The 26976-nt window shown below is 40.7% G+C and overlaps 1 protein-coding gene across 2 annotated transcripts in view; it reads right to left on the bottom strand.

Annotated features, from left to right (window-relative positions):
• Positions 1-2516: 2516 nt before the first annotated feature.
• MAP7 (microtubule associated protein 7) overlaps positions 2517-26976 on the bottom strand; it is a 169125-nt gene continuing 144665 nt past the window's right edge. For both annotated transcript variants that reach the window (XM_088024246.1, XM_028121462.2), the window contains exons 9-18: positions 22390-22505; positions 21763-22046; positions 19552-19798; positions 18240-18411; positions 17932-18033; positions 17489-17539; positions 17326-17383; positions 14311-14413; positions 5708-5931; positions 2517-3956 (exon numbers count right to left, since the gene is read on the bottom strand). In XM_088024246.1, coding sequence (XP_087880372.1) covers positions 3946-3956; positions 5708-5931; positions 14311-14413; positions 17326-17383; positions 17489-17539; positions 17932-18033; positions 18240-18411; positions 19552-19798; positions 21763-22046; positions 22390-22505 — 1368 coding nt within the window. In that variant the 3' untranslated portion in view covers positions 2517-3945. The remainder of the gene's footprint in view (positions 3957-5707; positions 5932-14310; positions 14414-17325; positions 17384-17488; positions 17540-17931; positions 18034-18239; positions 18412-19551; positions 19799-21762; positions 22047-22389; positions 22506-26976) is intronic.

Here is a 26976-nt window from a genome sequence, read left to right as displayed (position 1 = left end):
GGATAGAATACCGTTTCCATCTCTAGTACATTTCTAGTTTTTAAACTATGCTAGGTTTCCATTTCATTCTTTCCTGTTAAGAACATGAGCAATAGATTATTTTTCCATCAGAAAAGATTTTTGGCCTTGTATTTCCTCTATCTCCACTCTTAATGTATTATCTTACTATCCAATAGGAGACTTACATTTGGAATACTTTATGTACAAGACAGCAACTGGTGGGTCATTGTGTTTATAATAATTCCCCAAATTAATGTTCTAAAAAATTTGTTGGTTAAAAAATACTATTTGGAAATGATCTGCCATGCTCTTTTGTAACTAAAATTTCTTTACAAGTGTAAAATAAGCATTTCGATATAAAAATTGCAAAATGTAGAGACCAACTGAACACATTTCGTGAGTCTTATGTGCATGTTTATGTAACATTTTGATAGCTTTCACATTTCTGTACAAAGCACATATTTATTTCATTACCTGTTCATATTTCCTTCCCACTTCCATCCACTTGGTTCCTATAAAAGTCTCTGAAAGAAAATCCCTCCCTGACTGGCAATTTTTAACAAATTAAAATTGCACCTTCTATTCACATGCTGCTCCCTTTCTCTCTCTTCTTGCAAGGTCTTTGGAGTTTCTCCCCCAAACTAATGAGGTACCAAAGGATGTAACAAAATGACAATCTTGAGTACTTCTGAGCGGGTGTCGGTGTCTGCTGAGTAACAACAGGAGTTGGGCGGGGGCATGAAATTTTTTTGAAGAGCATCTTTAGAAGTTTTTTAATTGCTTTTCGTAACTTGATCTGATGGCCATTTCATCATGCCTTTTCATGTGCTATGCACAATTGAATGTAGGCCAAGAGTCAAATTTCCATCCATCAAGAAAATGTAAGAGGCACCTGGGTGGCTCAGTCAGTGAAGCAGCGGACTTTGGCTCAGGTCATGATCTCAGGGTCCTAGGATCGAGCCCCGTGTCTGGCTCTGCGCTTAGTGGGGGGTCTGCTTGTCCTTCTGTCCCTCCCCCCAGCTTGTGCTCTCTCTCAATAAAATCTTTAAAAAAATGCAAAAGATGGGAGAATTTATTGGTGTGTTATATTTTAATATGCAATAATTTAAATACAAAATGCTTTAGTATCAACTTTGTGATGTACATGTCCATGTAATTTTAGTCTTACCCTGGGGCTAGGTCAGATAGCATTTGAAGGACTCCAATCTGGTGGCTGGGTGCTTTAAATATTGTCATCTAAATCTACATCAGTGTTAATCAGCATAAGGGAGGTAATTTTTTATTAGTGAATGGAACTTGAAAGGTAAGTGGTTGCCTAGAAAGATAGAGGCAAAATACATCGAACAAGGTATAAGAATATGGCAGACCCTGCAAGTTTAAGACTTGTGATTAGTACTTCAGCTCTAGAGCTCTTTGCTCCCGTACCATCTTTCCCCCAACCCCACACATTGAAGATTGCATTGCCTGTTTCAATCAGGTTAGTTACTTCTGCCTTCAGAATATCCCTGCTTCTGCTTTACTGTGAATCTTTTGGTCGAGGCATCTGTGGGATTATGAGCAGAGAAGGAACTTATCCAAGCTTGCCAAAGGCCCTGCTTGCTAATAAACATAAACATGTTCATGTGAAAGAACTCTGTTTTAGATTTGCTTTTATGGTAATATACCACCAGGGAACAAGGTTAGGCAAGAGGAGACATCTGGCCTTACCACTTCCAGGAAAAGCAGGCCACTCTTCTACCGGATGAACTTGTGATTGGTGACTACATTGGCCTAGACAGCCTACAATGGTGTGAAAAAGAAACTAAAAGCCCATCCACCCTCATTCCATGCTGAGGATCGTATCTGATCCCTGAGCACTGCCCTTGATGTAGTACCTACTAAAGATCTCTTTATGATCAGCGGGTGAATACTGACATTTAGGAGCTGGAGAGAAGGCAATCAAGCCATTGTAAAGGTCCAGGTCATCCTCTGGTAATGTTGTTTTTAAAATATAGTTAATTTTACGTGTGCCTGGCTGGTTCAGTCGGTTAAGCATCTGCCTTTGGCTCAGGTCATGATCCCAGCGTCCTGGGATCAAGCCTCTCATCCTGCTCCCTGCTCCCTGCTCAGCAGGGAGTCTGCTTCTCCCTCTCTCTAACCCCTCTCCCTGCTCATGTTCTCTCTTGCTCTCTAATAAAATCTTAAAAAAAATAAATTATAGTTAACTTTATATCACTTTTAATTAAAACTTGATTACTTGGAAGGCTTTCAGTTTGTTAATGATGGCTCAAATTCAAAAATATAAATGAAACCAAGAAAACCTAGCCAAAATAGAACTATTGTTCTAAATAAACCTATTCTATATTTCCGTTCAGAGGAAGCTGGGGAAATGTCACTGAGATTGAATGAAGGGCAATTTGAAAACTCAAGACTCAATCGGAGTAAAGTTGTAACACATGAGAAACCTAAAAGTAAAACTATGTCAAACACATTTTTATTTGGTGTTTCGTGCTAGATCGACTTAAACAAATAAAACAACTTTGTTGAACAGATTTTTTTTAATATGACTATGCGTACATGGACAACTGAGAATAGGGAAAACCCCCAAATTAATGTTTTCACAAATTACAGCTGTTACTATAGCTTGGATTTTAATAAATGAATAGTTTCTCATTCAATATAGATTAACCAATCCCTCTTTTAATAAAACCAACATATTATACTGCTAGACGTTTACCTTTCCAAACACTCCACAAAAAAAAAAGTGTTCCTTCAGAGCCCCTTCTCCTTTAATATTTAGTTATTACTAGTTTCTAAAATGGTAAAATAAAATTGAATTATATTAGCAAATGAAAGTGCGAGTTTGCACAGCTAAGCTCAGCAGTAAAAGTGAAGAGTGAAAAGTCAGAGCTGATGGGTACCACGCAGAAGGAGGAGGTTTGTGAAGGTGTCCTGCACAGTGCTCTGTGTGCCAAACATAGTCAACATTCCATCAGGTCTTCTTTGCTCTTAAACGAGCAAAACCAAATTCTTTTTTTATTTAAAGAAATAGTAAATCTTTACTCCCCCCTCCCCATAATTTGTGATCAGGTAAGGCAAAGGTAAGTCCCACCATCACTGGGGACAGCAGCAATGTACAGACGTCAGAAACAGCCCTGAATCATCACGAACATTCTCTCATGGTAACATAAGGAATGCATCCAGTAAATCAAAGTTTGCAATGTTGTCACGTTGTTCTAATTTATTTGATTAGTTTATCTGGAAAAACTTTATACATTATTTAAGAGGACAGTCTATTTCCTTGCTCTGAAAAAATAATGTTTCTTTTTCACATTTTAAAACTGTTTAGTATGCTTTTGCAAAAAGAGATGCAAGAATGTGACAGCTGGGTTTGCAGAATGTCCATGTACAAATTGCATTTACAAGAACCTGGTAATCTGCCTATAGTTTGCTTCTACAAATAGAACTCTTTGCAGTAATATTTAAACAGGCTTAATTTAAACACCTCTCCTATTCACTCTACTTGTAGAACAAAGAGGTACTTATTTTTCAAGTATTATATTGTAAAGGTAAATTTTTTGTGCCAATTTTATGTTAGCTTTTAAAAGACCAACACATTTATATGAAAAATCATGCCCAGTCAGCCCATTTTTTTTTAATAGCCAAATGCTCTCATCTTTTAGAGAACGCAGAAAAATATTGATTTGCTAAGAAGGAGCACACTGGAAAAAGCCATTTTAAAAGTACTGAAGAATAAGGAACATTTTTTTCTCTATTGGCGAAAATTATTAGAAAAGCTATCCAGTCTGTTGTCTTTAGCTGGTTTTAATAAAGTCTTTTCAAAATGATGGTCAAGGAACCTTTAGAAAACTGGAGGAGGGGAATGCTCCTTTATAGCATGGAAGGAATTCCATTAATTGTAGAAATTCTTTTTAAATTTCTGCTTTGGTTCTTCAGAAGAAATGCTCATATAACTTCTATATTAGGAGACAGAAAAAAGAACAGATTAATATTTATCTAACATTTTGTTTCAAGAATACTACGGTAATATCTTACATTTCTGAAACTTTGTCATGCTTTTCTATACATTGTCTATACATATATAAGAATAGGTGATTTCATCAGAATCTTGTATTTTAATGAATTCTACCACTAGCAGGAAAACACATGTCCTTTTCTTTACCTTCAACTTAGGCCATATCATTTACTTTTCTAAATGACATACATTAGTTGTACTCTCCTTTTATGTTAGAGACTTATGTTCATTGGTCTTGTATCCTCAGCACCTAATGCTTCAGGTTCCAAACATAGAGCTAAGTAAATGTTTGTTGAAAAACAGTCATGACCCCAAAAGAACCCTTATACCGCTCAAGATCACAGACACTTGACTCTGTTCCTACAGAAGTTACAGAAGGGCAGTAACAGTGAGAATGGAATGACAGGTAAATCAAAAGGTGAGTTAATAAGGCCTGTTATGTGACACTGAAGGTCATCTGGGTGTCCCCCGCCTCTCTGTGAATCTGCAACATGACGAGGTAGGGAGCTGCACCAGGAGTGTTTCCACTAACATACAAATCATCAGATTATTCCCAGAGTCTTAAGAATGAGGATGTCAGACCTGGGACAGGCCGTATAGCTTCCTTCTACGATCTAGAGAAGGGGATCGTAAAGTGAAGTTAGACTCCCAAGGTCAGTCTATTAGAGAAGGAAAAAAGGCTAGCTTCATTTGGACAGGTGCTTCAACACTGGCTTTTCCAGCCAATTATAGTGGAAAATAGGAGTTGCAAGTTCACAGATGGAAATCTGAAAGACAAAACAACTTGACCACAAATAATTCTGCACTGACTCCGTTTAAACATGCTGAATTTGGCCAGCTCTGTTCATAATAGTATAAAGAGATGCTGGTCCATACATGAAAGTGATCTGCTGGGAAGAGAAACTTGACAGAACTCAAAGAGGTTTGAAAAGAATCAGAGCTGAGATTACTCCACCTAATTCTGAGACTGATGAGATTGTGCTGTTGAGCTGTTGTGACCCTTGAGTTGGTAACTTTTGATGTTGCTCCTTATTTCTCTGGGTCACACAAAGCTATTGGTCTTTTTGCACAAAGACTTCAGGTCAAGGGTGAGTCCCAGAGACGGTATGAGAGAGTCGCTGGTCGTTTCAACAACAGCAACAGGCACTCAACAAAGGACAGAAGACCACTGGGTTCATATTCTCCTAGTTCTGAATATGGGTCTCATTATCTAAATTCTAACTGTCTTATTACATTTAAAAGAGACAATAGTGTATCATCTAAGCTGCTAAACCTGAACAAGAGAAAAATGGGAGAACGTGATGGCAGTCTTCATATATGTGAAGAGCTAGGAAAGATGAAACAAACACCAGGGAGCAGAACTAGGCCTGAGGGTCCCTAGGTTATGATGGGGCATTAAATGCTTGTCTTTATATGAGGAATGTTCTGACAATGAGTGTTTCTGGGCAGTGAGGACTGCTCTGTGAGGAGAAGGTGATGGACATCCAGTGGGTGATGCAGACTGGATTTGTACACCTAGTTGGGGGAATAGGAGGGGCCCTAGAATTTGCCCAATCCAACTCAAAATTCAACTTCTGTGATCCTTATACAATCTTTTCCACATGGTCCCTGGAAGAACAAAGCTGCCCCAGTCACACTGCACAAGGTTCGTTCTCTCATGTGGTTACCGAAGGGAGCTCGAGGCAAGCTTACCTGCTGTCTGTTGTGTTTGAACACCATCTACCTGAGGCAGGGGCCCAAGTGTCCCTTCATCATCAAAGGCCAGAATTGGATTCAAAGGAATTTCTGGGCTCTCACTGTTGGCGACATCTAATCTGGATGGTTTAGATCCAATGGGTAAGTTTATAATTTCCTCGAAATTTTCATTCTGAACAGATACTCCATTTTCACTTGGTTGTTTTTCCAAATTGGGAGTACTAGGGAATATGAAAAATCAAAATTGAAAGGAGTTAGCATTAAAACTGGAAAAAACATTTTTAAAACAACCAAAAACTATTTTGTAATAGTCATTTTAGAATTTTATTTTATTCATTTTATTTATTTTAAAGATTTTATTTATTTGACAGAGAGAGACACAGCAAGAGAGGGAACACAAGCAGGGGGAGTGGGAGAGGGAGAAGCAGGCCTCCTGCCAAGCAGGGAGCCCGATGTGGGGCTCGATCCCAGGACCCTAGGATCATGACCTGAGCCGAAGGCAGATGCTTAACGACTGAGCCACCCAGGCACCCCCATTTATCTCTCATTCTCTCTCTCTCAAATAAATAAATAAAATCTTAAAAAAAAAAAAAAAAAAAAAGAATTTTAGAATCAAACGTTAACACTGATTGACCATATCATTCACAAAAGTGGTGAATTTTGACATATTTGCAATTTTACACTTATTTTTTAAACATCTTTTTGTTATAAAAAATTCATCAAATGGAACAAGTTATCAGTTAGAATAGATCATTATTTTCAACACACATATAACAATTACTACCACAGGCATTTTCACACACCTTTGTTTGATAAACAGTAGCCCTTATTAGGTCCTTTACTTCAAAGATGAGGGGACTGAAATGTGGGGGTGTGGGGACAATCTGTAGAGTCACAGAACAACTGAGACATAGTTCAAACTGAATGTATACTCTCCTGATCTCTGGTGATGTGTTCTGTTCATTATGCCGTTTTGTATAGTACCTGGCTATTCAAATGCTAGCCTTTCCTGGGTACCTCTAGCTTACTAAAACGTGCACGTTTTTTACAGGTCTATTGTTTAAGACCAACCTTATCTTTACCCCTTAAATCTGCCTCTGATCCCAACTTGCTTCTCATTAATTCATGCTTAATATCTTGGATTTATTTTTGAGGTACATTTAATTGGCCACCAAATCATTAATTTTCTACTTACAGTTTCTCTTAGGTTTTTCCCTCTCTTTAGAAGCTCCATAACCAAACTGAAAGCCTTTTATATGTTCATTATTATGCTTTACAATGCAGCAGAAACAATATAAATGAATGCTAGATTCACTTTATCTGAGTGCAGCAATAAACATATATTTGCAAGCTTCGTATTTTGTTCAGTGCTCAGTTCGTGTATCAAAGAAAACCCTATTTGACAAAATTCTAGAGTTAAAATTTTCAAATGGAAAAGAGTAACCATATGAAGCAAAAATTTTGAAGGTCTTAATTTCTAATACATACTGATCATCAGTTGAATGTTTAACTATAGGTCTATGGAAAGAGGCTAGAGATCAGAAAATCAGGTCTGTAGTATAATTATAATGCCAACTGCTTGAACTTTAGCAAAAATCAATTCATCTTTTCCTGTCTCCTTCCCAAATGGTAACATAAAGCTAATGTACATCCAATTTTTCCATTGCTTTTTATTTTGAGGAAACTGCTTTTTTACCGTTGAAGAAATAGTTTACCTAATTCACAAAAAATAATGATTTTCGGGACATATTCTAAAGCATTTCTGATTTAGATATTTTGGTATATTTTTGTTAATTAAAACTTTTCTTGGGCACCTGGGTGGCTCAGTTGGTTAAGCGTCTGCCTTCAGCTCAGGTCATGATCCCAGGGTCCTGGGATCGAGTCCCACATCAGGCTCTCTCTGCTCAGTGGGGAGCCTGCTTCTCCCTCTCCCTCTACCTGTCGCTCTGCCTGCTTGTGTGTCTCCACTCTCTCTCTCTCTCTCTCTCATTCTCTGTCAAATAAATAAATAAAATCTTAAACTTTTCCTCCAGGAAAAAAAAAATCTGTCCTAAGTGTCTCACAAGGTATTGCAGAGCACATTGAAAGTACTATTTGTAAAAGTCTGTGAAAAATAACATAAAAACAGTGTACAGACTCAGAGTATGATGGCGGTTTATTTCACCAAGGAGGCTTGGCATCACAGTAGTGATGCGGGAGCGCATGCGTGTGCGTGCCCGACACCCGCTGTTCTAAGTGATTGGATCAGCCACCGTACCCATCCTCCTGATTCTTTTTTTTTTTAAAGATTTTATTTATTTATTTATTTATTTGAGAGAGAGAGAGAGAGCGCGTGAAGAGAGATCACGAGCAGGGGGAAGGGGTAGAGGGAGAAGCAGACTCCCTGCTGAGCAGGGAGCCCGATGAGGGGCTGGATCCCCAAGTCCTGGGATCATGACCTGAGCCGAAGGCAGACGCTTAACCGACTGAGCCACCTAGGTACCCCCCATCCTCCTGGTTCTTTCCCAACACTGATGGGCTCTCTGTAACCAGGGAAACGGTTTTAGTTCTCATCCCAAAGTGATTTTCAGTAGAAGTTTCAGCAAAAGGTAAAGAAGAGGAATGCATCTCCAAGCCCCGTTCCTTGGCCACCTCAACTGCCGTCACCTTCCAGGCTTGCATGTGCTAACAAGTTTTAATGGATAAGCCAACCCAGACTTGAGTCAACAGTTGACTTCATTTTCCCCTCCCACTCCTACCTGACCTCTCCACCCATTCTTACTTGTTAGCAATTAGAGGAATTGTGCTGTATGCTTTGGATGGCCAATTGTTAAATGTTCAGAAGACACTGTGACCAGCAGAAACTATAAAACTGAAACTGAAGTCACTGGGGTTAGGGAATATGCATCTGTGTGTCCTCTCAGGGTAAGATCACCAGCTTCTGAGGTTCTTTTCTTTGGCTATACTCTGGCAGCTGAAGCTGGATGCAAGTGTCTTGAAGACTGTGCACTTCGCTTGCTAAAATCTACCTAGAGGGGCCACCTGGCTGGCTCAGTGGGAGAAGCATGCAACTCTTGAACTCAGGATCATGAGTTCGAGCCCCACACTGGGTGTAGAGATTACTTAAAAGATAAAATGAAAAATAAAATTAAATCTACCTGGGGAAGGAGCTGAGACCATGGTGGGAATCTGACAGTCCATACAGCTTACTGTAGCCAGGACCTTATTCTTTCTTGATGTTTGTTACCATGGTATAGCAAGTACCTTTATTGTTTTTTAATTTTTTATTATTTTTTTTTACAAGTAACCTTAAAATTAAGAGTGATACATCTCGGGGCGCCTGGGTGGCTCAGTTGGTTAAGTGACTGCCTTCGGGTTGGGTCATGATCCCAAGGGTCCCGGGATTGAGCCCCACATCGGGCTTCTTGCTCGGCGGGAAGCCTGCTTCTCCCTTTCCCACCCTCCCTGCTTGTGTTCCCTCTCTCGCTGTCTCTGTCAATCAAATAAACAAAATCTTAGAAGAAAAAAAGTGATACATCTTTCTGTTTGAATGGTAAGGGCTTGGGAATGTTATTTTTCCTTTAGGGCAAACTAAAAACAATGATAAACTCCTAAGATTTGAAGGAAAACCACTAGGTCAAAAACCAGAATTACTACATATCCCGTAAGAGTGAAGGATCATTCTCTTAAAAGTGAAGGATCTTAGCCTAGGGCATCTTATTAGCAGGGTAGGACAGTAGCCCATGAGAAGTTTTTAACTTCTAGAACAGATTCTCTGTTGGGGGTGGGAGAATATATCAGAAGGACCTGAGAAACTTAAAATAATCTTCCCTCCTCCACACCCCATACACACTTGTACTCACACATTCATCTGTGTCCTCTGTTTCTTGTTTCAAAGCAAGTTTTTTATCCACAAATAAATACTCTCCTCCATTCTATGGGCTCCTCCCTCTACAAATACTCATTCTCAAGAACCCAAAATGGTTTTCAGAGTAAGAAATCATCCTGCCCAGGCTCATATATTTCTTTGCATCTGCAAAAGCTGGCCAGACTCTTGGTAACTCCAACACTCTTCAGTCTACCTACTGTCAGTGGGGAGCCTGTTGGGCAAGGAGAATTGCTTTTAGGCTTTAAAAGCATTGCACACCAAAGGTTGAGAACACTAGAAACCACAGGGGCCAGACAGGTCACTCAGGCCCCTCAGGGCTGAAGTCAGGTTCAGGGTGTTCCTGGTGTAGGGTTTCTCGGCACCAGGAACTGCTGCTAGTCCTCACTGCTAGAAAATACTAGGAAGATGCTGTCTCCCCGGGGTGTTGCCAGGCAGTTTGCTGACATATCCCCGGGGTGGGTGTGGGGAGAATGTCAGCCAGCTCATGGCACTCATTTATTTTTCCTGAAAAGAAGGTAAACCAATGTATTAGGTAACTGAGGCATTAGAAAAAGTTCACTTCTCTGATTCTGAACTAAAAGTATTCATTCTTTGGAGTGGCGTTTTCTAGCGAAAACAAACTCTGCCACGTGCTTACAGCACTCGCCATGGTGGATTTCCACAGGGGATCACCCATCTCACGTTCTTCAGAAGGGACCCTGGGGATCGCCAATCAGTGACTTAACTCACAGTAAGCAGGCTGGAAGGATCTATGCCTCTACTCTGGGTGCACGGTAGGGTATTTAATAAACATGTGAACTTGATCACGAGGATTATGGAATGCTTCATTAACCATAACGTACTGAGGTGAAAAACAATGACTTGGTAATTCAAGGTTGACTTGAGACTGGGGGTAAAAGGTAACATCCATGGATGCGATTTATTTGTAACTTTAAAAATCTTTAACAGGGTTTCAGAAGTGAAACTGTTTAAAAATGTGAGTCCCCACTGAAGCAAAGGGAATGTGAACAGGAAACTGTTTCAGGGAAGGGTATGAAAGGTTAGTATGAGCAGGTCCTTCTCCAGGTGGAAAGAGTATGAGTGGCAGATAGCCTCAGGGGTCCGTGCTAACAGCAGTGTTATAGTAATCTGGAAGATAAGCAGGAGGAAAAATTTAAGTATCCAGATAATGATTATTCTGGGAAATGCAAGTCCTTGAGGATAACAGGAAAAAAAATCTTCAAAATGTAAGCAATGTAAAGGGCAGTGGGGTTTAGAGAACCACTGTAAGCTGAACCATCCTCAAAAGATGAAGAGCTACCAGGGACAATGGATGTAAGAGATCTTGCAATCACTATAAACTGGATCCAGGTGACACTTGATTCCTTATGTTTTTATGGTTAAAGACGAGGCCAATAAAATGCAGGACAGGAGAAGATGGAATACCAGATACAACATAAAAGCACTTTTCTACAACATTACACTGCAGCTACACCAGCGTGCTTTGTCTTCTGGACACTGCACCTTAGAAGGATCAAGATAAATAATGTCTAATATTTGTCTAGTACAAACAGTTTTCACAGCTCCTTCACAGACAATATTTCACTGGACCCTCCGGTACCTTGGGGGAAAGACCTCTTCATGTCCAGACGACAAAACTAAATCTTACTTAAATAGGTTAATCCCAGAGTCGCTGAATTTCTCAGAGATAAAACTAGGAATCCAGCCTGGGACCTCTGGTTCTAAAGCTCTTCTTCCTCAACCCCACGCTTGTGCTGAAAAATCTCTAGAAAATAGGACTCAAATGACAAAGAGCTGGAGAAGGAGCCTTTTTATTTATTTATTTTTAAAGATTTTATTTATTTGAGAGAGAGAATGAGATAGAGAGAGGGAGCATGAGAGAGGGGAGGGTCAGAGGGAGAAGCAGACTCCCCGCTGATGGCAGGGAGCCTGATGTGGGACTCGATCCCGGGACTGAAGGATCATGACCTGAGCTGAAGGCAGTCGCTCAACCAACTGAGCCACCCAGGTGCCCCAGAAGGAGCCTTTTTAGAGGTAAGGTAAACCTGTCAGGTTTGGTTTTTTTTTTTTTTTTTGCCTCTCAGCTCCAAATTTCATCCTTCAATCTTGCTCTGAAACTGTATGTGGGCCCTTTAAATAATTTTCCTTTGCCAGCTGGCACGGTTTTAAGCTTCATAATTTAAGGAGAGACATGGCACAAGGAAAATTCTGCTTCCTGGTTTGGTTGTGCTTGCTCAGAAGGCTCCTGCAGCACACCCTCGTGGCATTCCCAGTGTCTGGCTCCTGGTGTGCGTGAGGCTGCCTCGGCACCCAGCCCCTGCAGCAGGAGGAGGTGCTGCCCCCAGCACCTCTCCAGGGCCAACCTGTGGCAGATAGAGTGCCTCTACTGGGACACCTCCCAGTGAACAGCTCTCCTAAGCATTCTAGAGGGTAGATATTTGGCAAGTTCCACCACCAAGTTTCTTTCATAAAAGAACTTCTCCACCATCCAGTGGGTCACAGCCATACCCTCTCCAACAGGGTCTGGATGGAAGCCTGGGGAAGGGCACTCTTCCTTGGGGACGGCTCAGGGATGTGGCTATTCCTTAGACCTGCTAACCCTGTAATCTTGAGTTCTCTTTGCTTCTTACTAGCAATCTGTTGTTACTTCCATCCCAAGTAATAGTTAATTATTCTTGATCTTAAACTTTCTTATTTAAATTAATTTGCCTGGTTTCTCTCTCCCAACTGGACTCTGACTGATAGACAAAGTGTAGGAGGAATACTCGCTTTATAAGATGAAAGCAAAAAGAGAACAGAAACAAAATCTATATAATTACAAAAGGTATGGAAATTGTGAGAAAGGACTTATTCCCTAAAACCTAGTTTCTGACAACCATCGGTCTGAACTTTGAAACTGCAAATAGGTAGCTCTAAGAAAAATAAAAAGTGCTTTTTGTTACTAAAGAGATGATGCTAAGTGGAAGTACACATTGTTTCAAGATTGGTGTGGATAAATTCAGGGAAGAGAAATTTAGAAATAATTGAGGGAAGCAGGGTTTCTTAGGCTACATATCATAAACTGTGTATCATGCAATGGGGAACAAACTTAACAGCACATTAAACATTCCCTAGAGGCCAGGGTCATTCTGAAATGGATTGTATTTCTCAAAATGGGGTCCAATTCTCTATATGAACTTTTACAAATATATGTTTTCATTCTGATAAAAATTAAAAAAAAAACTCCAATAGAATAGTCTGATCATCTACATGGCTGACTATCATAAAGCTGAGTTTTAGTGCTTCATTATACATTAGTATTTCAGAGCATACTGTACCAGCTTATGTGGCAAGGGCTGATGACAAATGAACTAGGTTGAACTGGGTATATAAATATTGTGTCGGTACCAAGTAAAAGCCAAGGGACCTCACGGTACACAGTACGAAAAGAGATTTGAGGTTTGAAGGCAGTTTAAATAGAGAAAAGCAATGGGTGAAATAAATAATCAGAAATAGAATTTTACCATCTCATTTTACATAGTAAAATTATGTTTTAGGTAATGATTAATTACTTGATGATTTTATCACTGAAAAAAGTCACTAATGTAAACTAATGTTATTCATCAGATAAAATTATCAGTGACTTAATAAACCTGGTCCTTATAATAATGGGGTTCTCTCTGTGATACTTTTTATTCTCTCATAAAAGTCTCCTTTTTTTGAAGTCAGTGAACTGAACATCATAAATTATAGCAGTTGGGGATGAATATTTTATTTGAAAATCAAACTAATTAAAAGCATAAAATATCACTTAATATGTATCTTAGGTGATGACAATAAATTCATTTAACATGGTTGAAAGCTTATTAATAAGCTCTCTCTCAGGAAAATTCTTTTCTTTGGTATTACAGTGGGAAAAATAAAAGATTTTACCGTCCTAGAAAGATACCAATGGATGTCTTATGACTATGGACTTCTTAGAAGAACTTATCTTTGCATTGCTGCCAATACCATAAAACAATGGGCAGTGTGTGTTTTTAGATTAAGAAAAAAATCAGACCTTTAATTCTCTGATGCAGCAAACACTCTGGCATTAGAGACAGGAAAACTCATAAAAGAACTAAGTAAATTAAAAAAAAAAAATCACAGGTGAAATTTTTTAACAGTATAACAAATACTTCTAAAAGTTCTCTATGACTGGATTTTTAAGCACAGGCTAGAATTACCCTGATTTTTTATTTTTGAGAGTGTTCTTATGATCCTGTCAATATTAACACCAAAGAAGAGAAAGGCAATCTTTTTTCAACCCACACTTCTTTCTTGGCTGTTGTTAGCAACTGTTTGTTTCTTCAGTAAGAAGCCCTACTACCAGTATCAGAAATACTGGCATCCAAATTATTTTACTGTAGAACAAACCTGTGACAAACAAGAATATTATGTATGGTGAAAATATGCCACTTAAAGGTGTGAATATGGTCTGGATCATGTTAAACATATACAAATAAAATGCTTCCCTATAATTTTCTTTCATAGGCACACACAAACCTAACCATCATATTTAAAGACTCAAGAAAAAGATATTTTCCCTTTCTCTAACTACAGAATTACTAGCTCTACAAAAAATTAATGAACCCAAATGAAAATGAATCTTAATGTTAAAACTTTGAAATTCCGTCAGGCCTAGGAAGTTCTGGTGGGATTAGGGCTTTGCTCTCATGTGTATCAGTAAAAAGGGCCCAGTTGTTTAACTCACCTCTCCACAGTCACTGTCGATTGGTGTGAGGTGACCGCATGTGGGCTGCTCATTGGTTCTCCATTTCCTGGAGAGTTTGTCATACATGGAAATGCAGATACCACTGGACACAGCAAAGAAGATGGGACAAACAGTTACTACTATTCTAGTATCGAACCCAAACCCCAGGAGCCAGAATGCCTAAATTTATGTTCTGGCTCTGCTACTTACTGGCTGTGTGACCTTGGGCAGGCCACAGACTCTTTGTGCTTCAGTTTCCTCATGAATAAGAATAGGTACCTCACAGACTACACTGAGAATTAAATGTCTTAATATACGCAAAGTACTAAGAACAGTGCCCAGCACAATGTAAGGGTGGAAACCACTGTTGTTATTATTTTTGCTTGCACTAAATTGACTTTGGGCAAAAAGTATGTAACGTTGAAACCAAAGCAATTGATGAAGATAGCAGTAAGCTGACTTGATCAGGCTGATGGTGAGTATCTTCTGAAGGACTCAGAGCAAATCACCATGAACCACTTTAAGTGATAAAAAATAATTTTTAAACTCAGTTTAGTTCTAGCCGCACTTAAAATGATAGGGATTTCCATGAATGGAAGCCCAGTGAATTGTACGTTATTATGCCACCTCGTCATTCAATGCTCAGCGCTGTAGTACAGCTTAAGCCAACAATATCGATGACAGACTCCAAAATCTAAGCCAGGGTTACTTAAAGTCCTGTAAACCTTCATACAGGTCAGAGTTTCAGGGAACTTTGTGGCAGTTTATGGTTTCAGCTTGACATGAAGGAATAACTGAAATATAATTCCAAGGAAGTGTTATTTCATTTGCCTGGCACAAATTCAGTAAAGCTGCCAGAGATCCAGAGAGTCTGATAACTGAAGAAGTTATTAATAACTTTATTAAAGGGGCCAAAATTTACAAAGCTGGTAATAGGCAGCCTTGGAGATTTCTGATAGATCTGTAAGCTCATCTGCCTGCCTGCCCTAGGATTCTCTTTGGAGCACTGGCAACACCATTCTGCCCTCAACCACACATGGGACGGGGGAAAAGAGGAATATTTGTTAGACAGATAATCCCTCAGGCCTCTATTTAGCAGTACTAACTCAAACCAGATTAATTATGAGTGTTGATAAACACAGATAGGATGACTGGCAAGTTGCACCTTCCCTCTTGCTTTTGTTGATTCTTGGGCTGAGGTACAAAATCATATTTTGTAATATGTATAATTTGTATAATAAATATTGAAAGAATTAATAGGGGAACAGCCAGGAAGGGGAAAGATGTAAAAACAAACAAAAAAAAAACAAGGAACCTGGCCATGCATTAACTATAGCAACAGCCCCTCAAAAAACCCCATGTTGGTGCAATTTAAATCCTAAAATGCTCATTCTGATGACTCATGGGGGGTTGTGCCTACATAAAGTCTTCATGAGTTACAACATTTGTGAAGACAACCTGTTAAAAATGCAATGGGGTTGGGGCACGTGGGTGGCTCAGTCGTTAAGCGTCTGCCTTCGGCTCAGGTCATGGTCCCAGAGTCCTGGGATCGGGCCCTGCATCGGGCTTCCTGCTCCGCGGAAAGCCTGCTTCTCCCTCTCCCACTCCCCCTGCTTGTGTTCCCTCTCTCACTGTGTCTCTCTCTGTCAAATAAATAAATAAAATCTTAAAAAAAAAAAAAAAGACAAGTCTGAATACATTTAAAAAAAAATGCAATGGGGTTAACAGGCAACCATTAGGGTTATTCTCCAATCAAATATAATTAGGGCATCTTGAAAAAAGCATGAAAAGTTCACTAAGAAGGAATCATGACATAGAGAAACTAGGATAGCCTCTTTGGAAATAAAACCAAATCCCAAGATGCCAACATGCTACTTTTGAAAACCTCTAGAGTTTATAGAGAAAATTTTTTTCAAATAAATCATTTCAATTCATCTTTAGTCTTGCAAGAAAAAAACAGCAAAGGAAAGTGAGGTATCTCTGGTGCTTTCTTGTCATATTGACATTGCAGATGAGGAAAGAGGAAGAGTGCATGATGAGCTGTCTGCCAACCACCTGTATGTACAATCATGAAGACCACGTGGGATCACAGAAGAATCATAAGCTTGGACTCCAGCTGTACGAGCTGGGTCTGCCACCTGAGTGAAGAACTCCTCGGGGGAAGGGACCTGGCCTGGCCTGTTCACACTGAGTCCCAGCACCTGCAACAAGGTCTGGCACGTGACAGGTCTCCCAAAATGCTTGCTGACTTCAAGATAAAGCAGTTCTACCTCACAAGGCTGCAGTGGAAATTAAAGAAAGACAATGTATGCAGGAGGCACCTAACACAAAGAGACCATTTAATAAATAATTGAATTTGGGTACTAACACACTAAGGTACATTTTATTTCAAGCAAATTTGGTTTAAAATCACCAAGAAATTAATCATCTCTGTCCAAAGCCTATAAGTATCAACAACTTTCTAATGAAATTTCAACTAATTTCTAATTTTAACTCTATTCTGAAATCAGAAGTTAAAAGGGTATAAATTCTTTTGTGAGAACTGCCATAAATACAGGTTGTCAAAATGTGTTAAGTTTAGAGTCCTTAAGAGCAAATACAAATACATGCTACTTTAGCAGACAATAAATGATAAATGAAATTTAATTTTATAACACAAAGAAAATTCTTCTAATCGTGTGTATATATTCAGATGTGTACATATCTCTCTATAGGCATATATATATATACACATAGATATATACAAACATATATTCACAAATACGGATATTTGTAATGTAACATGATTTAAAATATTAAGCACACTATTAGAGTATAAACAAATGTGAAAAAACATCTGCCAGAAATGTGAGAGTTTTACATAAGGTGAAAATCTGTGGACTAGATGACACACACCTAAGCTTCTGTAAGTCAATGAGTACCTTTCTTCCCCCAAGTCAATGAATATCTTCATCTCTAGGGAGTCAATCCAAAAATTCTATATTTGAATTTGTTTGAATTCACTGAAGTAAATACCTGTTCCTCCAGGGAGAGCTCCCTTGGTTATATCTCCATTTCTCTGATCAACAGTTTTCTACCAAAAAAAAAAAGAAAAAAAAGATTTTTTAATGTTAAAGTTACAAGTGAAAGTAAAGAAAAAAAAGCTATTAAGAATAGTTTAAAAATGGCACCTCAGTACCTTATCTGTAGCTTCTGTTCGCCTGGTTCTTTTCATAATCTCCTCGAGTCGCTACAAGAAAGGGAGAATTGTGCAAAGGGGTCAGAGAGGGAAAGAAGGCGAGCCTGGCACATTTCACTGACTAGGCAAATGGGTCTTCCTAACACGTCTGTTACTGTGGGCAATTATAATACCCACTGCTTCAACTTAATTGGCATTATTCACATCAAGCTGGAACTGACTTAAGCCACATGAATCGGAAGGAACTGTTTTTGGTGGGGGCTTACTATGAAGACAGATTTCTTTGGACGAAATGATTAATACTGGGAGCTGCTTTAGTTTATCTGGAATGGGCAGCACACAGTTGCTTTCTGAGTGTGGTGAGCTAGTCTCCTGGGCTTGGGGCTTCAAGTCTGGGAAGAAGTTACAATTAGCATCCCAGGCTCTGTTTTAGACGCGGTCACCTTTTTCCTTTCCAGGCGCTCCTGCTCTTCTCTCTGGAAATGCTTCTCTCGCTCCTGCCGAACCCTCTCTGCTTCCTCACGAAGGCGAGCTTCTTCTTCCTTCTGGAAACAAGAAGTGAGCCTGTGCTTCAGGCCCGTCGGCCGCCCGCATCCGTCCGGAGGCGGAGGCTCGGGGGTCCACGGGGCAGGTGCGGGATGCGAGCGCGCGCATGCGCACACGAGGCGCGGGGGCCTTGTCCCGGCATGCCGCGCGCTGGGTGCTCTCCTCCGCTCTGAGCGGGCCTGGCCCCGGCCGGGCGGGCGCCTACCTGCTTCTGGGCGCGCTCCTGGTCCTCGCGCTCGCGCCGCTCCCGCTCCTCCGCCTGCCGCCGCAGCTGCTCTTCCCTCTCCCGGGCCTGCTCGGCCTCCAGCCGGCGGGATTCCTCCTCCCGCCGAGCCCGCTCCTCCGCCACCTTCTGCGCCAGCTCCTCTCTTTTTTGTCTGGAAAATGAGACACACAAAGCAGAGATACACTCGGGGGGGGGGGGGGGCGGAGCTCCCCGAAGAGAGCCTCGAGTTTGTGGTTGCGGCCTGGGCAGTCTGTTCTGAGGAAAATCTCCACGGGCCACGCTCAGCATGCTTTGGGGACAAAATGAGAAGCCACCCTCTCTTCTTCCTCATTTTCCCAGCCACACGTTGCGTCGTGGTAAACAGAAGGTAAATGCAACCACTAATATTTTGAGGAGAGCTTTGTTTTGTGAAAGGATGTGCAATTTAACTATCTTTAAAGGCTAAGACTAGTTTTATCCAATAATGGAACATTTTAGTAATGAATTTGAACACACACCCCCCCCCCCGGAAATCTTTGCCAATTAATAAAGGTTACAATGTTCTGTTACAAGGGCAGGACGAAGACAGACTATGTAAGCTCCCTGCTGTGATCAAGTGTAGCTGTGATCAATGTCCAAGCTTGCTGCCCAGCACTGAGCTGCGATCCTCCCCAGAGATGCAATTCTGCTTGTCTGAAGAACAATGTCCTTGACAAATTGGTTTTATTAGCTGCAGGAGGAGGCCAACTAAGCCAACTGTCCCTAGCATCCTGCCCAGCAGGCAATCATGGGGCACTGAACTACCTCTCCCAGCTACTCCCTGAGAGTTCTATCGGGAAGAAAACACAAGCTTTTACTATGCAGCTTTAAAATGATTATTAGAAAGATAATGAGGAAACACGGAGATTAGAAATATGTTGAGTAAAAAAAAAAATCAGACTGTACAATTGTACCTCTACTGTGGTTAGAATTACATAAACAGATGTCTGTGTGTGTGTCCATATTTATGTACGTGTATAAACCCCTACACTGTTCAGAGACCCAGAATCCACTTTGCCAATTACTGAAAACTGGTAAGATTATGCATAGATTTTTTTTCTTTCTTTAAAACCTTTCTCCATCAGTGTTGTACTGTCATTAGAGTAGAAAAATGTGATTTTAAAAAATGACTTAGTGGCCAGAGGCATGATTCTGAAGCAACTAGTCCATTCCCCTTCATCACTACCACCACCTCTTGTCTCTCAGACTGAAGATTTAATCCAAGGTAACCCCAGGATGGCCCTGCTCACTGAGCAATGGTCACTCCCTTTACCTTCCCAGCTCTTCCTTCTCCCTCTTCTCTCTTTCCTCCTTTTCTCTCTGTTCTCGGGCCAGCCGCCTCTTCTCAGCTAGCAGCCTCGTGGCCTCTTCTGGGTCAGTGGTACCTGCGGAGGTCTTGGGAGAAGTGGCGGCAGTCACAGTGTATGGCGAGGCTGGGGCTGACGCTGGGGCTGGGGCTGACACTGGGGCTGGGACCGGCGCTGGAACGGGGGCCAGTGCTGGGGCTGGGGCTGAAGCAGCTGTACAAACAGGTACAGGAAGAAAACCAATTGGAAACAAAACCCAAAGAACAAAACAAAAACTAGCATTCCCCACACCCGAGGCCTAGAATTCATCATTATAAAAGAAAAGGGAATGTTTATTACTGTGTGTTCTCACGGTTTCACTGTATTCTATTTGTAACCAAGCAACAGATAACAAAAAGGTACGTGTGTAAGTGAGACATCCAACAAAGCTGACACTCTGTCACCAAGTCTTATTTTTATACAAGTTAATCAGTTAACAACATGTATCAAATGTGTACTCAGTATAGAGCCTCACTTTAGGTTCTGTGGGAAGTTATACTCTGAGCAAAAAGAAGATGAGATCTTCCATTTGTCTTTCATTACACTTAAAAAAATTCCTTCTCTTTAGTGACTATTCATTACTAGTGGACCAAAGCCTTTCTATGACCATCCTTAGCATCCTTGCCATGAGCCCAGATTCAGGCTGGGAAGATGACACCCGATGAAGATGAAGAAGTCCCTTTTTGTCTACCTAGAGCTGTCTCCAGGTCTGAGATGGGAGGAGTCAAGGGCCTCTTCAGGAGCCGGCACTCGTATTCCTTACCCATTTGGGCCTCCGTGGTCTGTCCTGATGCCAAGATGCAAGATGGCAGTATAAGTCCTCTGACCTTATCCGCATTCAGGAAATGGCCTAGAGAGCCACTCTACGTGGCCAGGAGTCCCACGTAGATGCTGCGCTGGGAGGTGTGATCTCTGGTATTCTAGACCCTCCTTTCAAGATTAATGCATTTTTCTTTGCCCCCAGGACACTTTTTGGCCTTTCTCTTCTCTCTCTTTCCATGCAAATAAATATTGGACTCTTCTACTGTCCAACAACACTGTCACTTGTCTTGAATTATCTATTCTTTCTCTGTCCCTGCCCACATCTTCAAATTAAGTCTCAAGGGGAAAACTTTTGAATGAAGACAATTTTCAACAAAAAATATTGAACTCCTGGTTCCAGGTGATTCTAAACTTCTAAAAAGCATCTGGTTTAGCCTGGCAGAGACGAGATCCACTGGGTCTTTTGGAACAAATTCTGACCTCTGTCAAGCACCATAGGCTAGCTGGTGGTCCTTCAACTCCACTAAACACAAGATAACTGGCCATTCTGCATTTTATCTGACAATTCTGCACAGGAATTGATTGATGAGCTTAGTGTCTTTCAGAGTCCCTGGATCCACCACATACCTGGATTCAGTAGGTCTAAGACAGGGCCAGGGCTCTGTACTTTGAAACATTACAGAAGTGGTAAATTAAAACTATTTCCATAAACTCTTTGAAGATCTTCACTCTAAAAGGGCGAGACTAATCCCATTCATTTGAGTATGAGTTGAACGTAGTCACTTGCTTCTAATGAACAGAATTTGAAGAAATTGTGACTTCTGTGTGTATGACTTCTGAGACTAGGCATAAAAGATGTGAATTCCTTGTGAGGCGCTCTCTCAGATCACATTCTCTGGGGGAAGCCAGCAAGCGAGTCCAGCAGACAGACTGAGGACATCAAGCAACCCTACGGAGAGGTTCATGTGCCATGAAATGGAGCTCAGCCATGTGTGTGCATCATCTTCCAACAACCCAGCTAAGCTGCTTCCAAACTCCTGACCCAAGGATCTGTGTCATATAACTGTTGTTATAAGCTGCAAAGTTTTAGGCTGATTTGTTACACAGCAGTGACTAATACAAGTAATCCTGAGGCAGGTGCTCTGAACGCCACATTTTGTGAAAAACTGGACTCGGTCAATAAAAGGATTCATAAGTCAGACCTGAATTAATATGCTGTGGCTTCAGCGATAGGCTTTTGATTGGATATTTCTTTCTTTATACGTAAGAAAATCGCACGTAGGAAAAGTTCCCAAAATTAACCTTGGAGTAAAATTTCTAAGTCCCCCAAGAAGAGCAAACAACCTGCACTGCATCACAAGGCAACAGAATCTTACCAGGAGCAGCCTCTGGCTCGGCAGGTGTCCCCTCTTCAACTGTGGCTTCTTCCACCTTCACTAAAGGTGTTCTGCCCTTAAGTGATGGCTCATTGGCAACGTTCTGGGGTTCCCTCTCGGGGTCTTTCCTCTCAGGTTCCACTCTGACTTCTCTCTTGACGGGGCGGATGTTGCCAGGGGATGGCGGCCGGACCTGAGCAGGGGCAGCTTTGACTGATCCGAGAGGCAAGGAGGAGGTTGGCCTGGGTGTGCCAGGCAGGTGAGGAAAGGATTTGGATGGCAGCCTGGGCAACACACAGCAGAAAGAGAATGGGAGTCACCAGGGCAGGCTTTGCCAGACCCTTCCCCTCCCCACTCCTCTATCACGTGACAGCCCTAGCACGCCAGCACCAGTAAGGAAAAGAAATGAAGATACTGAGCTGGTGTGTTTGTTTCTTATGTGGCAAACAGAAATATTCACTTTAGAGGCTCATTCCCACCTCCTTTTTCCTTTCTTACAAGGAAAAATGTTATTCCCTAAGTCAATGCTAAACAGCATGGAGAGAATGAATAGTTGGCTTTCAGAGAACAGAGGCTACAATTTCTTCCACATGGGGCAACCCAGCCAAGCTCTTAAATTTCGCTTACCAAAGTCGGGAGGGAGCTGGTGATCTTGCTTTGGGATGAGAAGGAGATAGCACTCTCCGAATGCCAGATGTGGGCTGGAAGGGTAGGTTTTCTCTGTCCCTCTCTCTTTTATAGGCCTAAGTTCGGAAAAACACAATAATTAGATTTTGCTATGAGTGGGACAGTCCCATTCACAGTATTTGATAGCAGAGCTGCAACCCATTGAGAGTGACTTTTTGGAAAATTTCCAGCCTTTGTCATTTATATCCATTCCACTCCCACAAAAAGCCCTTGTTAGCTCAAAACCTGAATCTTATAACTGGATTCACATCATCTGACACTAATAATAAAGTTCTGGATGTCTGATCTGGAGTTAAATTTGTTTAAAAAAATACACTTATACTCTTAGAAAGCACCTATACTTACTTTGTGTCCACAATCACCTGGGGCAACATCTCTCATTGTCTTGTTTAACCCACACAAATATCAAAATAAAAGTCACTTCCATTTCCCCCTTGCCCTCCATTTTAATTCTTTAGCATTTTTTTCCCTATGTTGGAAAATACCGTACTCAGCCTTTTTTTAAATTTATGTGTCTGCTACATCAGACTGAATTCATTTTTTCCCTTTATACTGATACTATATAAGTAATTCCTTTCTAGGGGGCGCCTGGGTGGCTCAGTCGTTAAGCGTCTGCCTTCGGCTTGTGGGATCGGGCCCCGCATCGGGCTCCTTGCTCAGCGGGAAGCCTGCTTCTCCCTCTCCCACTCCCCCTGCTTGTGTCCCCTCTCTCCCTATCTCTCTCTCTGTCAAGTAAATAAAATCTTTAAAATAATAATAATAATAATAATAATTCCTTTTTCACCTAATGGCCTTTGAAGGAAGAGTCAGGTTCAAGGTGAAGCATTTTAGCTATTTTCAATCTTCTTTAAGGATAAAATTGAAATGGGAGAGTGTGTCAAAACATCATTCCTTTTTTAACTGCATATGAGAAATTCAGCCAGGGAGGTGATACCTTTTTTAAGTCAAAATGAGCAAACGGGAACCCAGAGTGTTTGGTAATCTACAGTCAACCAAGACAAAAAGACAGAAACAAAAACAACAACAACAAAAACCGCACAGAGCAAGGAAGACTCATTCTAAGTATGTAAAACGTGCCAACAGTGTCCTGGGATGGGACTGGATACTAGCTGGAAGCACCTGTGTGAGCACCTGTCAGTACTTTACTCTGTGGGACCCTTGCAGGAAAGCAGACTGTGAGAGGCCAAGAGAAGGGACAGAACTTGATCTATTTTATCTAGCCGCAGGGCCAAGAAGCTGGTAGTGTACCCTTTTTCTCTCCTTTCTGCCTGGTGCAAGAATCAACTTCCTTCTTTCTGCCTTCCTCCCGCCCCCACCGCCCTTGTTCCCCTTCAGTGTCCCTTGTAATTACTTCTCTCCACTTTCCTTAGTAGCATCCTAGTGGATGGACTGGGCTAGAGGTGCGGGGAAAACAGGAGTATCAAATAATACTCAGTGTCTTCCCAGAATTTCTAAATAAAACAAATGAAGACTGGGGCAGGAAAGAGCTTTTATAAGATGTGTGTCAGCTCTCTATCACTTGTGGCTGCATGACCAGCCTTTGCCCCCATTTCTGGTTCCAGAAGGTGGGAGGTGGGGCCTCAGAATGCAGCTGTTGTCCCTGGTGGTAGAAGTGGCAGCCAGCATAGGGGACACTTCTGGCTGCGATACTGGGGGCAATTACGTCTCTGGCATATCAGTGCCAGAGCGGAAGGCAGGGCCTCTTCCCAAGGGAATGTGGGGTTAAGCATCTCAAGTAGCTTTTTTTTTTACTTTCTCTCAAAACATTTTACTTTGGCTGAAGTCAAATTAAGGAGACATCTGAATGGGAAAATAAGTCAGGAAGGGTAATTTGTGACATGGAGGAAACAGGGATGAATTTCATCATCTGTGTCTTGACAAGACAGGAATTGAAGGAAAGAACCTACAAAGAACTGTATAATCCTTCCTTTTGGATTAAAAAAAAAAAAGTTAAAGTGCCATTGAACCAATTCTTTCTTTCCTAAAACTGCCCTCCCTTTAATCACCTTAAAGGGGTAGGGAAACAGGCAAAGAGGTTTAGAAAAATGTTCGGTACTTGAGACGACATCCTCAGGCAGGTAGATGGTTTTACCCTCTTAGTTTTTTTAGGTGTCTTTTTACTGGTCTTGTTAACCAATCACCTATTTGGGTACCACACATGTAAAGGCATTCCTCATCCTCCCCCTGATCTGAATTAATAGCCAGTGGTCTGTACAATAATCTCTCCTATAAACATTTCCCACAAGGTTAATGTGGAACATACATGGAAAGGTGCATATGTCAGCGGACACTGTACCAGCAGGACAAAGGTACAGTGTACAAAACCAAAGCTTTGATTTTACAATTAGAGTTAGGTTTAGAATACAAATAACGTTCAAGAGAGACAATATAGACCGAAACTCCAAGGCCTGCTGTCCAACAGAACATTCTGTGATGACAGAAATGTTCTACATCTGTGCTGTCCAATAAGTTAGCCACTAGCCACATTTTGGTCATTTGAGTTTAGATCTAAATGAATTAAAATTAAATAAAATTGAAAAGAAAGTTATGAAAACATTTCTATTTATAATAGCATCAAAAAGAATCAAATCCTTAGTAATAAACTTAACCAAGAAAGCAGAAGACTTCTACACTGAAAACTAAAAGACATTGCTAAAAGAAATGAAAAGAACATAAACGGGAAGACATTCTGTGTTCACAGACTAGAAGGCTTATTGTTAAAATGCCAATACTATCCAAAAGGATCTACAGAGTCAAAGCCACCCCTATCAAAATCCAGTATTATTTCTTGCAGAAATAGAAAAATCTATCCTAAAGTCATATGAAACTTCAAGGGACCCTGAATAGACAAAACAATCTTGAAAACAAAGAACAAAATCGGAGGTCTCCCACTTCCTGATTTCAAAACATACTACAAAGCTACAGTAATCAAAACAGTGTGGTACTGACATAAAGAGAGACATGGAGACCAATGGAGTCGAGAGCCCGAAATAAATCCTTATATACATGGTCAAAGGACCCTCAATAAGGGTGCCAAGACCACTCAGTGGGGAAAAAGACAGTCTCTTCAATAGATGGTGCTGGGAAAACTGGATATCCACATACCAAAGAATGTAGTTGGACGCTTACCTTACACCATATACAAAAACTCAAAACGGATTAAAGACCTAAATTTAATGCTTAAAACTATAAAATTCCTGCAAAAAAAGTGGGAAGCTTCATGACGCTGGATTTGTAATGAAGGATTTCTTAGATATGACACCAAAAGCACAGTCAATAAAAGCAAAAATAGACAAACGGGACTGCATCAAACTTAAAAACTCCTGTGCATCAAAGGATACAATCAACAGAGTAAGAAAGTAAACTACAGAATAAGAGAAATACTTGCAAATCATATATCTGATAAGAGATTAATATCCAGAAAATGCAATATCCAGAATATGTACATATCCTACAACTCAACACAAAAATTAAAGATTAAACAAATTAAAGAATAAGATTAAAAAATGAGCAAAGGACTTGAATAGATATTTCTTCAAAAGAGATATGTGAATGGCCAACAAACATATAAAAAGATGTTGAACATCATCACTGATCATTAGAGAAATGCAAATCAAAATTGCAATGAGAGAGCACCTCACACCATTAGGTTGGCCACTATAAAATAAACAAAAACCCAGAAAATAACAAGTGTTGGTGAAGATGTGGAAGAAGTGGAACCCCTCTATACTGCTGGTGGGGCTGTAAGTAAAATGGTGCATTTGCTATGGAGAACAGTATGGCAGTTCCTCAAAATATTAGAAATAAAATTACCACAAAATCCAGCAATCCCACTTCTGGGTATATACCCCAAAGGACTGAAGGCAGGATCTTGAAGAGATATTTGCTACCCACGTATACAGCAGGGCTATTCATAGTGCTATTCATATTCAAGAGGCAGAAGCACCTCAAATGTCCACCAGCAGACGAATGGATTAACAAAATGTGGCATATGTGTACGTGTGTGTTCGTGTGTATATGCATACATACATACAATGGAATATTAGCCTTAAAAAGGACAGAAATCCTGTCACATGCTACAGCATGGACAGACAGATCTTAAGGACATTATGCAAAGTGAAATAAGCCAATCATAAAAGGACAAATGCCGTATGATGCCATTTATAGGACGTGTCTAAAGTAGTCAAATTCAAAGAAACAGAAAGTAAAATGGTGGGTTGCCAGGGGGTGGGAGAGGAGGAAATGGGGAGTTGTTGTTCAGTGGGGATAGTTTCAGTTTTGCAAGATTTAATTAGTTCTGGGGATAGGCTGCACAATGTGAACACTACTGAAATGTACACTTAAAAATAGTTAAGATGGTAAATTTTGTTACGTTTTTTTTACTATAAACATTTTTAAAAAGGAAATTAAATTGAAAATTCTGTTTGTCATTCTCACTAGCCACTTTTCAAGCGCTCCATGACCACAGGTCGCTGGTGGCTCAACTGAATTCCACAGGGCAGCTCTGGGGTATAAAAGACTTGTGAG

This window comes from Eumetopias jubatus, unplaced genomic scaffold (genome assembly GCF_037043125.1).
Source record: "Eumetopias jubatus isolate StellerSeaLion01/CBP00866 unplaced genomic scaffold, mEumJub1_p1.0 scaffold_6, whole genome shotgun sequence".
NCBI classification, from domain to species: domain Eukaryota; kingdom Metazoa; phylum Chordata; class Mammalia; order Carnivora; family Otariidae; genus Eumetopias; species Eumetopias jubatus.
This window is presented reverse-complemented; position numbering and strand designations above follow the sequence as displayed.